Raw genomic sequence first — 14038 nt, forward strand, 5'->3', positions numbered from 1 at the left:
GATAGGCAGGGGGCTGCAGGCCTGATGACGTCCCAGGAGCTGCAAGCTGCTGACTCCCTCTCGTTCCCTTTCTGGGTGCAGCTCCAAACCTAAGGGGCTGTGGGGATCCATGTGTTTGGAAGCAGAGGCAATTCAATGAAGAAGTCGTTAGGCATGCGTGCAAACCCCAGCTCCTCACGGGGCCTGGTGCAGGCCCCTGGACCTGTGTCGCAGTGTTCCCATCTTTATTTTTGACTTTTAAAATATGTATTTGTTTATTTTCATTTGAGGGTGGGAGAGGGAGTGCCTCCATCTGCTGGTTCACTCTCAAATGCCTGCAGTGGCCATAACTGGGCCTGGCTGAAGGCAGGAGCCTTGAACTCCATCCTGGTCTCTCAGGTGGGTGGCAGGGAGCCAAGTACTGGGGCCATCATCTGCTACCTCCCAGGACGGGCCTTAGCAGGAAGCTGGATTGGAAGCGGAGTAGTTGGAACTGGCACCAAGCATTCTGACACGGGATGCAGGCGTCTCGGGGCAGTGGCTTAAGCTGCTTCCCCAAATGCCTGCCTGTTCCATAAATTTTATTTTAATGAGGCTCTTCTGATAATGGGTGTGAGGGCCTGTCAGGTGCTCCGTGTGGGGCCTGGGGTGGAGCCTGTGCTCTGTAAGCAGAGCGGGTGCAGGAGCCACTGTGTCTCAGAGACACGGCTCTTGCTGTCCACGTGGTCAGACTCTCTGTCGAGTTTCGGCATAGCCTCTCTTTCCTGTGAAATGGGGCCAAGGATAGTACCTCTCCTTCCTTCCTAAGGCTGGGGAGGAGCTCCAGGCTTGATGGGCAGGGGTAGCTGTTTGGAGGAGGTGGGTGGGCGGTGTGCAGGAACAAGGCTGGCTCAGAGAGTGGGCCTTTGCCCGCAGGATCGGCTCTGGGAGGACGGCAGGGTACTGTTGCTCAGACATCTTCTGGGCCGGGAACTTGGGTCACAGCCCTGGACCTGGGGCAGGGCTGGCTTGGCAGAAGTGTGGTTTCTGGCAGGGGTTGAGTGTCTCCCTGGGAAGTAGGTCTCGTTGATGTTGATGTAAAAAACCAAGGCAAAGAAAGGTCAAGTTCCCTGCCCAGTGTCGTATAGCCCCGGCAGTGACTGCTGAAGCTGGCTGTCAAACGCTTATCTTTTTCAGGCTCTGGCCTGCCCTGCACACCTCTCCTATCTTGCTGTTGGACTAATCGGGTCTGACTTGTCCGTGCAGCAGCCCAACTACCCAACCATTTTGGGGAGGTTGCCATGGGCAGGGGATAGCAAACTGGACTTGGGGTTTGGAGCGTTGGGTTTGGGTCGCAGCTTGATCTCTGGCCTGCGGCAGAATGTCGAACACACCCGTCTTGCGTGGGACTCAGGTTCCCCTCGGAACCTTGACACCACCTTGGAAGTCAGGGGAGAGAGTTCCCTCGCAGGGGACCCCAGGTAACGCATATCAGGGTGGGGGACCGAAGTGGCCGAGGCTGGGGGGTGATGATGCATGGCCGCCCCTCTGAAGGCCTGGGGAGGGCGCGCTAGGGGCTGCACACAGCAGTGAAGACCTTGGCTGGCTCCTGGGAAGCGGGTGGAGACCACAGCTTCTGCCTGGGGTGCTGGGGGAGGGGTCACTTCTGCCTTGGCCTTGATTTCTCCAGTTGTGTTGTGGTGGCAGTGGTCAGCCCCATCTTTACCCGGTGCTTGTCCCAGAGCTGTGTGGCTAAGGGTCTGGGCACCTGGCCCTGGAGACCAAATGCCCGGCCTGTCTGGGCCTCCGTGTCCCTGGTGGTACAGAGGGAACCCAGAGGTCATTCCTCGCCGTGAAGGCCGCCGTTCTCGCCCCTGAAATATCCAAAGTCGATCTGCTCAGTGGCTTCTCTGTCTCCCGAGCCCCTTGCTGTTAGCTGCTCTCTCAGGTTCTGAGAGCAGATGACCCATGTCAGCAGCAGCCAGGGCAGCAACCACACAACCAGATAACCCAGCACGCTGTGACCCCAGCGTCCCCAGTTCTCTTTCGAAGTAAGCATTTATATGAAAATAACATTAGGGGAAATGGGTGACTCCCTGGGGAAACACAACACCGAATCCAGTCTCACTGCCGGCTCCGGAGTCGATGCCAGCGGCCTGGAGAGTGCCACGTGAGAATGAAAGCATGAGAGTCCCGGGAAAAATGCAGAATTCCTTCCCAGCCTTGGAGCGCGGAAGGCTGCTCTGGTTACACCTGCAAGTCCAGAAGCCAAAAATTATCTATGGGGCTGGCGCTGTGGCGCGGTAGGCTAAGCCTCCATCTGCAGTGCCGGCATCCCATATGGGCGCCTGTTCTAGTGCTGGCTGCTCCTCTTCCCATCCAGCTCCCTGCTATGGCCTGGGAAAGCAGTAGAGGATGGCCCAAGTTCTTGGGCCCCTGCACACACGTGGGAGACCCGGAAGAAGCTCCTGGCTCCTGGCTTCGGATCAGCTCAGCTCTGTCCATTGTGGCCATTTGGGGAGTGAACCAGCAGATGGAAGATCTTTCTGTGTCTCTCTCTGTACCTCTGCCTCTCACGTAAATAAGTAAAATCTTAAAAAAAAAAAAAAAAAAGAAATTGCCAAACTGTTTGCCAAAGTGGCATTGAAACAGTGATGTATTTAGCTATTCTTCTATTGATAACCATCTGCATAGATTTCACATTTTCTTGTTTTTTATTTTTTATTTATTTATTTTTTGACAGGCAGAGTGGACAGTGAGAGAGAGAGAGACAGAGAGAAAGGTCTTCCTTTGCCGTTGGTTCACCCTCCAATGGCCGCCGCGGCCGGCGTGCTGCGGCTGGCGTACCGCGCTGATCTGATGGCAGGAGCCAGGTACTTATCCTGGTCTCCCATGGGTGGCAGGGTCCAAGGACCTGGGCCATCCTCTACTGCCTTCCCGGACCACAGCAGAGAGCTGGCCTGGAAGAGGGGCAACCGGGACAGAATCCGGTGTGCCGGCGCTGCAAGGCGGAGGATTAGCCTAGTGAGCCGCGGCGCTGGCCACATTTTCTTTATTAATGATAATACTAGAAATATTTTTGTATGCACAGACAAGTATTCCTGGCTTGGCCTGCTATTTCCGCAGGATAAATGAATAAAACTGAGTTTCTTGGGTCAAAACTCATCCAGACTGTGTCGCCCGTGTGTGTGATCCTCCAGGGGTTGGGACTCTTGCTTCCGGGGCGGGAGGACCGTGCCTGCCTCACTGGGTGCCGTGGTGTCCGGCAGCAGCGTGTAAGCTTCCGGCCGCTACCCTCTGCCTTACCCTCCAACAGGGCTCTTGAGTTCTGTGGTCTCCCTTGTCGCGATCTCTGGGGACTTTCTCCATCACAAGAGGAGACGCACTGTTAGCCCACGTGTCTTCCCGTGCTCATTTCTGAACGTGTTTATGGAGACACTCAGGAAAATCTACCCTTTGAAGAGCGGTTGGGTGCGTTTGACAAAGGCGTGCCACCACGTGTTCCTGTGCCACCTGGCCTGCACGTGGGTCATCTCTCCCGCCCCCAGGAGCTGCTTCAGGCCCTCGGCATCTTTCCCTACCCCTGTCCAGGACCGAGCTGCTCCCGATCCTGGAGTTTTGCTTTTCCAGGTGTCCGTGGGAGTGGGAGCGCCAGGCATGCTGAGATACAGCCGTTGGGGCGCCCCTTCCTTTTCCTTGCCGAGTACTAGTCCGTCACGTGGCTGTACCACAGTGGGCTTTCACCGCTTGCGGCATCCCTGCCTGGCTCCCAGTTGTCAGCTGTTGGGAATGAAGTTGCTGTGACTGTTGTATGTGGAGGCTTTTGTGTGCATAGATGGTGTCATTGTTCTCAGGCAGACACCCAGAAGCGGGGGTGGGGCTGGGCTGCCACTGGGGGGTGCCTGGGTTTGAGCCCCTCCACCAAATGCTTCCCACTAATGAGCACTTTAGACAGCAGTGGATGGCTCAGGTAGGTGGAGCCCTGTCACCCCTGTGGGAGACCTCAATGAAGTTTGTGGCTCCTGGTTCCAGCCTGACCCAGTTCCGGCTGTTGCAGGCATTCAAGAAATTAAACAATGGATGAGAGATTTCTCTGTTTCAGTCTCTGCCTTTCAAATAAACAAAATAAAAATTTAAAATACCTAGAAGTGGGGCTGGTGCTGTGGGTGTAGCAGATAAAGCTAATGCCTGCAGTGCCGGTATCCCATGGGGCGCTGGTTCAAGACCCAGCTGCTCCACTTCCTTTTTTTTTTTTTTTTTGACAGGCAGAGTGGACAGTGAGAGAGAGAGAGACAGGGAGAAAGGTCTTCCTTTTCCGTTAGTTCATCCTCTAATGGCTGCTGCAGCCAGCGCACTGTGGCCGGCACACCGTGCTGATCTGAAGCCAGGAGCCAGGTGCTTCTCCTGGTCTCCCATGCGGGTGCAGGGTCCAAGTACTTGGGCCATCCTCCACTGCACTCCCGGGCCACAGCAGAGAGCTGGCCTGGAAGAGGAGCAACAGGGCAACAGGGACAGAATCCGGCGCCCCAACCGGGACTAGAACCTGGTGTGCTGGTGCTGCAGGTGGAGGATTAGCCTACTGAGTCGCAGCGCCTGCCTTCTTCTCTTCTCTTCTCTTCTCTTCTCTTCTCTTCTCTTCTCTTCTCTTCTCTTCTCTTCTCTTCCCTTCCCTTCCCTTCCCTTCCCTTCCCTTCCCTTCCCTTCCCTTCCCTTCCCTTCCCTTCCCTTCCCTTCCCTTCCCTTCCCTTCCCTTCCCTTCCCTTCCCTTCCCTTCCCTTCCCTTCCCTTCCCTTCCCTTCCCTTCCCTTCCCTTCCCTTCCCTTCTCTTTTCTTTTCTTTTCTTCTTTTTTTGACAGAGTGGACAGTGAGAGAGAGAGACAGGGAGAAAGGTCGGGCTGCTCCACTTCTGATCCAGCTCTCTGCCATGGCCTGGGAAGGCAGCAGAGGATGGCCCCAAGTGTTGGGCCTCAGCACCTGTGTGGGAGACCTGGAAGAAGCTCCTGGCTTCGGATGGGCGCAGTTCCAGCCATTGTGGCCATGTGGGGAGTAAATTGGAGGATTGAAGATCTCTCTCTCTCTGTCTCCCCCTCTCTCAGACCAACAAATTAAGAGAGAGAGAGAGAGGAGAGAGAAAGACACTGCCAAGCTGTCTTCCCGTGGCTATGCCCCCTAGGGACGCCCCCACCCCCTGCCCCCCGCAGAAGGCCGAAGTTCTGGCTGCTCTGTGTCCTCCCCACCACTCGTGTTCCCACTCGGGGTCGTGTTCGCCAGCCCCGAAGGTCTGCGGTGACATCTCGCTCGCTGTGGTTTCGTTGGCATTTCCCGAAGGACTAGTGATGTTGGGTGATTTCTCAAGGGTTTATTCGCCATCTATATATTTTCTGGTGTGCAGACTGTGAACTCTTCCCTCCTCCTGGTTGCGAGAGCTCTCGTTACGCGGTCTGGGAACAGGCTTTGCTGAAGTGAGACGCAGCTTTGCCCCCGTCCTCCGGCAGCCGCTGCCCCGTCCCTCGCGCTGTCGCAACTTCTGGATTTCGATGAAATTCAACATCCACTTTGTTTTCTTTTATGGAGTCTGTTCTTGGTGCTGTTGCTAGGGAATCTCTGTCTAAACCAAAGTCAGCAAGATGGTCCCCTCTGTGCTCTCCTGGAAGTTTTGCAGTTTTAGTTTTGATATTTGGATCTATGGTCCATTTTGAGTTGTTTTTTAAAAAAGATTTATTTTATTTATTTGAAAGACAGAGTTACAGAGAGGTAGAGACAGAGACAGCGACAGAGAGAGGTCGTCCATCTGCTGGTTCACTCCCCAGATGGCCGCAATGGCCAGAGCTGAGCTGATCTGAAGCCAGGAGCCAGGAGCTTCTTCCAGGTCTCCCACACAGGTGCAGGGGCCCAAGGACTTGGGCCATCTTCTCCTGCTCTCCCAGGCCATAGCAGAGAGCTGGGTCGGAAGTGGAGCAGCCAGGACTCAAACCGGCGCCCATATGGGATGCCAGCACTGCAGGCTGGGGCTTTAGCCCGCCTACCATAGCGCCGGCCTGAGTTAACTTTCATATATGCTACAAGAGACAGATCTCTCCTTCTCCCTGCCTCTTCCCCTCCCCTCACCCCTTCCTCCTCCTCCTCCTCCTTGTCCTTTGATCGATCCAGAACCATTTGTTGAAAGCTACACTCTCTCCTTAGCATCTTTGTAAAAAAATCACCCATGGGACTGCGCTTTGTTCCTTTGCAGCATCGTTTCTGGGCCCTTTGCTTCCTCATGCACCTTTTAGAATAGCTTGTCATTGTCCACCACGCATCCCGCCGGGCTTTGGGTTCGGGTGTGACCTCTGTTCACGGGGACGCCGCTCTGTAGGTCTCCTTCCGGTGACATTTGCGGCCCTGGTGACGTTGCCCTCTTAATGTGAGTTTGGAGGCGGCTCTTCCGCCTCTGCCTTGTGGAGGACGAGTCAGGACCGTGGTCGGCCCTTCCTCTGTAAGGTCCTGTCTGGGATCCTTGCTCCTTGCACGTGTGGGAGAATTAACGCCGAAGGCGTCTGGGCCCCCCTGTCGTCTTCATGGGGAGAAGGTTTTGTTCTGTTTTGTGTTTTGGGGAGTTTTGGCCACTTCTTGTGTTTTGAATTTATTTATCTGAAGGGCAGAGAGACAGAGACAGACACACAGAGATCTTCCGTCTGCTGGCTCACTCCCTGCAAACCTGGGGCTGGGCCAGGCTGAAGCCAGGAGCTGGGCGCTCCAGGCACGTCTCCCTGCGGGCGGCAGGGACTCCAGTCCGTGAGCCCTCGCCTGCTGCCTCCCAGGGTGCGCATCAGCAGGAAGCTGGAAACGGAAGCGGAGCTGGGACTCAAGTCCGAGGCCGCTGACATGGGATGCCCGTGTCCCCAGCAGGGCTGTGGCCCCGATGCCAGCGCCTGCCTGGCTTGCTATGGTTCAGCAGGAGGAGTGCAGTCAGTCGTTTGACAACCGAGCAGGAGTGGCGAGGACTGGTAGCGAGGAGTTGCACATTCACCCCTGAGCACGCCACCTGAAGTTATGGCCGTGATTTGAGCGTCATGGTTACGGCAGGTGCCTTTCCCAGGGCAGGTGCGGATCCTGGAGGAGACCTGGGCTCGGGGCATGGATTGCTGTGGGGAGCTTGTCCTCTGCCTGTGGCTTCTGACTTCTCTGGGCGGGACAACAGGTAACTGGGCTCCCCTGAACTGAGGGGCTATCCTAGCTCAGGCCCGGGGAAACTGCAGGTGGCGGGAGGGGGAGTGAGGTTCCCTGGGGGCGAGCGCTGGGAGGCCCAGGGTTGGGGGCAGCTGGAGATGCAGTCTCACCCTTGCTCTACGCAGAGACATCATCAGAAGAAATCCAGAGCCAGATGCGTGAGATGGAGGTGGTGGAGCAGCCTGCTGCAGCTCAGTGAGTGGCGGCCTCCTCGCCGGCTGTCGCTTCGCACCCTCTCCCGGTGCTCAGTCTCTCAACCATGCATGCACTGACTGCGTCCTCATGTGTGCCTGGCCCCAGCTCCAGAGATGCAGGACAGACTCCTCCCTGCCTCGTGGTATTTGCTGCCTGGGGGGAGGGCCACAGGAGCACATGCAGGGTCTCCGTGCATTTTCCTGGGGGCAGGGGGGAGACACGAAGATTCTGACTGGGCTCTCCAGGGTCTGTGACCCAAAGACCCAGCAACTCTGGGGGAGAGGCTCTTGCTGGTGACCGGCCAGGGCTAGGAGCTGCAACTGGGAAGCACGGGGACACATCACCTACTTGGTGCTAGGGAGCAATCAGGAAAGGCTTCCTGGAAGAGAGGACAACAAACTGAGACCTGATTAGAAGTTAATCAGAAAGGGATGGGTAGGATAGGAAGGGAAGAGTATGGGCAGTGGTCAGGAGGTGGGAGTGACGAGGGTGGGAGTGGGGAAGCCCCGTCTGTCCAGGCTGTCCACCCCAACCTGGCCCCTGCCCGCTCTGGCCCTCAGGCATGTGCACCGGCTGGAGCAGATGCTGCTGAACGCCAGCTTCCAGGGCCACAACCTGACTGTGCAGACATCCACCATCCAGGCCCTGGTCTTCTGGCTGGGCTGCAACTTCACCGGCCTCTCGCTGGGCAGTGCCACTCCAGAGCAGGTGCGCCAGGTCTGAGGTGACCGGAGGAACTGGGAGTGGGGTCACCAGCTGCCTCTGTCCCAGGAGTCCTCTAGGGGTTCAAGGGCTGGACTCTCCCCCCACCCCCCGCTCTGCCCCCACCTGGAATCAGCTCCAACCAGCCGTGAGTCCCCCGCCCCTCTAAGGTGGGGGTGAGAGTCAGCAGAGGGGTCTGGAGGTGAGGGGCGGGGGGACGGCAGTGGGGAGAGCCTGGGGATGCTGGCTCCCTTCAGGCCCCTGGGGGGAGCTGCATGGATGCCCGGATGCTGCCGCGGCTGGCCCCAGTCGGGGGTGGCAAACAACCCAAAGTCGAGGCCAGATCCGGGTGGGGAGGCTCCGACAGAGGCGATGGCCGTGGTAAAGCAGGGAGGCTTAGCGCGGGGTGGAGGGCCAGGGTTGAGTCTGCTGGCCGTGGACGCCAGGCTCAGCCTGTCCGTGGCCCCGCGCAGGCCCGGCCTGGGCACTCCATGCAGTTCCCCGCCGAGCTGACCCAGGAAGCCTGCAGGAGCCGCCCCAAGAGTCTGCGGCTCATCTGCGTCTACTTCCTCACCACCCACTTCTTCCAGGTCAGTGCAGGGTGGGTCGCAGAGGGTGGGGCCCTGCTGACATTCCTGCTGCTGCCTGGGCTCCGGGTGGGCACTGGCTTGGGGGGATCAGACCCTCTCTGGTCTCAGCTTCCCTACCAGCTTTGGCAGAATGGCTGTGATTTGCAGTGGAGACCTAAGGAGCCTATTGTGTGCCCAGGCACAAGGTCCCTGCCCTGGGAACTTCCCCTCCCCCTCTCTGTCTCTGTCTCCTCTCAGAGCCGAGTTCAAGTTGATGATAACCATACAGCTACAAAGGGATGCATGAGTGTATGGGGAGGGGCTGTTCCCGTGGGCCCCCGGGAGGGGCTTTCTGGAGAGGGGGTCTTTCCATGTTGGGCTGCAAAAAGAACTAGGATGGAGGTGAGCTGGGGGCTCTGGCGCTGGAATGCACCCAACAGATGTTCCAGGTGGCCAGGCCGGCCCCCTCCTGGTGGGGAGGGAGGCTGGCCCCCGCTGGCCGCATCAGGGGCAAAGCAGAGAGGCTGGGGCAGGGGCTCAGATGTCACTTAGGCCCCCTCCCCATGTCCCCTGCACACAGCCCTCCTACTGTTGTCCTCCCAGGATGGCGACAGCTCGACCCTGCTCAACAACCACGTGGTGGGCGCCCAGCTGGATGGCGGGCGCGTGCACGGCCTCAAGGAGCCGGTCAACATCAGCTTCTGGCATAACCGCAGCCTGGTAGTGTCGGAGCCCCGCCTGTGCCCCTCCCCCAACCCACCCCTACCCCACCCCAGTGCCTCTCCTGGAGCCCACCAACCTGCCTAAGCGGGAACCTAGAGGACCGTTTTGGAAAGAAACTTTGGATTCCATCACACTTCCTGCCAAAGAAATGCCAGAGTGTGGCCCTGAGCCACGGCATCTGTTGGTATTCTTCCTGTTTTGGCACTGGGAGGCCAAGGCAAGCCAGCTTAGGCACCGCAGGGGACGCATTGGCTCGTATTGATGAAACACCTGGGGGTGTCCAGCTTCAGGCATGGCTAGATCCAGGCACTGAGATGCAGTCCTCGTGACTCGGGTTCGCCATCTCAGCAACAGGCTCTGGCCTGGCTTCTCAGCCTTGGCAAGCAGGGGACATGGCTGGGTCATGTCCGACCCTGACCCGGTCACTGTGCCCAGAGGAGGCGCAGGCCTGATTCCACAGCCAGGCTGGATGTTCCCGTCGCCTTTCATTTCGCCGTTATCCTTGGGATGTGGGTACGGACGATCTCATTTTGCAGACGACTAAACTGGGGCGCAGGGAAGCTTGGCAGTTTGCCCGGCCAGCCTCAGCCCCCGCGGTGGAGGTGGGGCTGGGGTTCGGGCCTGTCTGGTCCCTGCGCCCCGTGACTGACCCAGCACCCCCCACCCCCCAGGAAGGCTACACAGTGACCTGTGTCTTCTGGAAGGAGGGCGACGACGGGCGCCCCTGGGGGACCTGGAGCCCTGACGGCTGTCGCACAGAGCTTCCCTCCCCTTCCCTGGTGCTCTGCCAATGCGACCACCTCACCTACTTCGCTGTCCTCATGGTACGCATGCGGCTAGCCTGCGTGCAGGGAGGAGCAAAACAGAAAGCTGTGCAAGGGACAGAGCATGCAACTCCAATTGGCTTAAGCAAAACGCAATAGAAAGACAACTTCTGGGCTCCTGTTCTTGAAAAAGCTGGAACAGGCTTCAGGCACGGCTTCATCCAGGGCCTCAATACCCCTCTGCTAGGCTTGCTGGAAGCCGGCTTAGCCCTCAGTCAGGACCTCCCTCATGGGATAATAACATGGCCGCCGGCAGCTCCAGGCTCCTGCCCACCTCGCTTTCCGGCCAGTGCAATGAGAGCTGCCCATAGCCAATGCTGCCGGTCAGATCTTGGGGACTGAGTCTTAGCCTACTGTGTGTCCTGTGCGCATCCTGAGCTGGCCGCTACGGGCACGGCTGGTGCACCTGTGGGCACAGGGTGGGTGGGGAGAGGACAGCCGCACTGAGGCAGGGGGTGGGATTTGCTGGGAGCAAGGGTCGCCACGTTGGAGGCCGGGGTGGATGGCTGCGCGCTCTCGGCCTCCAGTCCCGCTTCCATCCCGCAGCAATTCTCCGGCACCCGCGTGCCCGCGGAGCTGCTGGCGCCTCTCACCTACATCTCCCTCGTGGGCTGCAGCATCTCCATGGTGGCCTCGCTGCTCACTGTCGGGCTGCATTTCCACGCCAGGTGCGCCCCGCCCCGCGCCACGCTGTCCCTCAGGGTGGGTGGGTGGGTGGCCCTCGGGCGGGCGGGCCGTGGGGTCCCAGCCTCACCGTGCCCGGCCTGCAGTTGCTGCTGGGTCCCTGCCCTCCGTGGGCCGCCATGAGCCCCGGGCGTCCCGCTCCTCCCGCAGGAAGCAGAGTGACACCACGACGCGCATCCACGTGAACCTGCACGCCTCCGTGCTGCTCCTCAACGTGGCCTTCCTGCTGAGCCCGGCGCTGGCCGGGGGCCCCGCGCCCGGGGCTGCGTGCACGGCGCTGGCCGCCGGCCTGCACTACGCGCTGCTCAGCTGCCTCACCTGGGTGGCCATCGAAGGCTTCCACCTCTACCTGCTGCTCGGGCGCGTCTACAACATCTACGTCCGCAGATACGTGTTCAAGCTGTGCGCGCTGGGCTGGGGTGAGCGGGGCCTCCCCGGCACCTCCCCCCGCCCTCCTTCCTCCGCGCGGTGACCCCTGCGTGGCCGCGCCAGCCACCCCTCCTGTCAAGAGGAGCCACTACTTCCTGTGTGACAACGCATCCCCACCCGCAGCCCCAGCCCTCACCGCCGCCGTCACCTCCACTTACACCTCCACCGTTGCGGTCACTACGCCCGGCCCCACCTCCCCGGTTGCCCCCACTCTCATTCTCACCTGCGCCACCCTGTCACCGCCGTCACTGGCACCCCCGGCCCCATTGCCCCCTCCAGTCCGTCCTCCGTTGTCACCGGCTTCTCCCCGCCTGTCCCCTGCCCCAGGGGTTCTGCTGCAGCAGCCTCTCTGGGGTCTCCTGAGCCTGTCCTGCCCCCACCCCCAGGGCTCCCCGCCCTGCTAGTGCTGCTGCTCCTGGCTGCCAAGAGCTCCGTGTACGGACCCCAGACGATCCCCATCGCCAACAACCTGGGCAACAGCACAGGCTTCCAGAACGTGTCCATGTGAGCGCCCGCCGGGCGGCAGTGGCAGGGGGGCCCCGGGGGCTGGGCTCTAACCAGGGCGCACTTCAGGCTGGGCCTGGCTGCGGGGCTGCAGAGCCACAGCTCAACCTGGGGAGGATTCTGGGAGGCTGGGCCTCTCCCTTGCTGGCTGCAGAAGGCCTTGTGCGAGAGCGGCCTGCCCAGTAGCCAGGAAGAGCCCCCAGTAATGTCCTGGATCGTCAGCCCTGCGGGGAGGGGGGCATGGCAGGAACTGATCGGGACAGTTTAAGGGTGCAGGCTGTGGGCTCCAGCCGTGGAGCTTCGCGTCCCACCCTTGCCTGCTACCGGTGTGCCCCCAGCCTGGGCCTCAGTTTCTGGATCTGTGGGATGGGGACAACTGTGTTCCTGCCTCGTGGGGTCCCGTGTGGCACATGGCACAGTGTCTGGCTAGGTGAATGGTGACTCCTGCCTGCCAGGTGCCGTGGGCAGGCAAGGCCCACAGCCTCAGGGTGGGCCCAGGGCCAGGGCTGGGTGGAGTCTGGCCTCTCTCAGGCCCTGGGCTCAGCCTGCTGCCCATCTGCCCGCCTTGTGCCCATGCAGAGCGCCCCTCCACCCGCCAGGCCAGGCCATGCAGGGAGAGGCAGCTGCATGGGCGGCCCTTGCACAGATGGTGGGCGTGGGAGGGCAGGTTCCTGGGAACCCCTGTCCGGGCCAGTGACCCAGCAGGAGGTTGTACCTGTTGGCAGGGGCCAGCCATGGAGGCCAGACGACTTGGGCAGGTGTGGTAGGGAGGCAGCCGTGGGGGCTTCGGAAGGGGGACAGAGGGGCAGGAACCTAGGCCGAGCGCCCACGGTCAGGCAGGCAGCAAAGGGGCGGCTTTGGCAGGCCGCACTCACTGCACGCTGCATCCCCCACAGGTGCTGGCTGCGGAGCCCGGCGATCCACAGTGTCTTGGTCATGGGCTACGGCGGCCTCACGTCCCTGTTCAACCTGGTGGTGCTGGCCTGGGCCCTGCGGGCCCTGCGCAGGCTGCGGGCGCGGGAGAAGGCACGGGGCTCCCGGGCCTGCCGCGACACCGTCCTGGTGCTGGGTCTCACCGTACTGCTGGGCACCACCTGGGCCCTGGCCTTCTTCTCCTTCGGCGTCTTCCTGGTGCCGCAGCTCTTCCTCTTCACCATCTTCAACTCGCTCTATGGTAGGCGCCAGGAAGACGCCTGCAGGAAGCCCTCAGGGATTCCTTCAGGTGGGGGAGGGGGTGCGCTCCACTTGCTGAGCTGGGGTGGGGCCACCTCTGCCCAGAGGAGGGGTGCTGCCGTCTAACGCTCACTTGGGGTGGGGATGCTCTGAGACTCCGCCCCTTCTGGCCTCCAGCAACAGGGGATTATGGGAGTTCTTCATGGTGGGGGCCCCCCGGGGGGGAACCTCACTCATCACAGCTCCTGGAGTCTGGGAGGGGCCCCGGCTGCCATGCAATGCCCCCACCGCCTGGCCTTTCGCTTGCAGGTTTCTTCCTCTTCCTCTGGTTCTGCTCCCGGAGGTGCAGCTCTGAGGCAGAGGCCAAGGTGCCAATGGAGGCCCCCAGCTCCTCCCAGATGGTGCTGTAGCCCCGCCTCCCCGGCTGTCCCAGGGAAGGTAGCTGGCCTGCTGCTGGCCACCGGCACCGCTGTGACCCCAGGGATCTCCTCCAGCTCCATGAGTGCCCCAGGGACAGAGGGCACGGCGTGTCCTCCTGCTCCAGGCTGGCCCGGGAGTCAGGGCCACATTTCCAGGAGTGGTGCTGCGTCTCCCTGTGTGATCTTCCCTGCCACTTTCAGGGACCCTGGGTTTCCACATATGTGGCGTGAGAGCAAGAGGCTGTGATCCTGCCTAACTGATGAGCTGGGAGACATCAAATGCCTTGGAGGGTGGGTGGGGATTCTCCCTGGCCTCACCCTGTGCTGCCATCTACCTGCGGGGGCTGGAATTGCGACCAGCCAGCCCTGGAAACACCTCCCAGCCCTGCCCAGCCTCCTCCTGGGGACGTGGGATGGCACCTGGCCAGGGTCCCCTGTTCTTTAGCTCCCCGAATTACGATGACTGTAATGCCAAGCCTATCCTTCCCAAACACGGGTGAGTCCAGCCCTGCTCACAGGCTCCTCGTCCAGTGCTCCCGAGAGCCCGGTGGACTTCCATGGGGGCGGAGGGAGCAGCCCTTCCCTTCCAGCTGAGCCAGCTGGGCCCCAGGGAGCCGGTTCTTTGATGGTTGGGATGGATTGGATTTCC

General features: G+C 60.5%; 1 protein-coding gene across 1 annotated transcript; it reads left to right on the plus strand.

Annotated features, from left to right (window-relative positions):
* Positions 1 to 7036: 7036 nt before the first annotated feature.
* ADGRG5 (adhesion G protein-coupled receptor G5) lies at positions 7037 to 13527 on the plus strand. The gene is made up of 11 exons (XM_070063150.2): positions 7037 to 7138; positions 7293 to 7362; positions 7923 to 8070; positions 8538 to 8654; positions 9237 to 9353; positions 10028 to 10180; positions 10727 to 10848; positions 11015 to 11283; positions 11680 to 11797; positions 12694 to 12971; positions 13280 to 13527. Exons 1-11 carry the CDS (start codon positions 7075 to 7077, stop codon positions 13378 to 13380), a joined length of 1557 nt encoding a protein of 518 aa, XP_069919251.1. The 5' UTR covers positions 7037 to 7074; the 3' UTR covers positions 13381 to 13527.
* The last annotated feature ends 511 nt before the right edge of the window (positions 13528 to 14038 follow it).

Source organism: Oryctolagus cuniculus, chromosome 18 (assembly GCF_051225735.1).
Source record: "Oryctolagus cuniculus isolate XC-2025 breed Fujian yellow rabbit chromosome 18, ASM5122573v1, whole genome shotgun sequence".
Taxonomy (NCBI): domain Eukaryota; kingdom Metazoa; phylum Chordata; class Mammalia; order Lagomorpha; family Leporidae; genus Oryctolagus; species Oryctolagus cuniculus.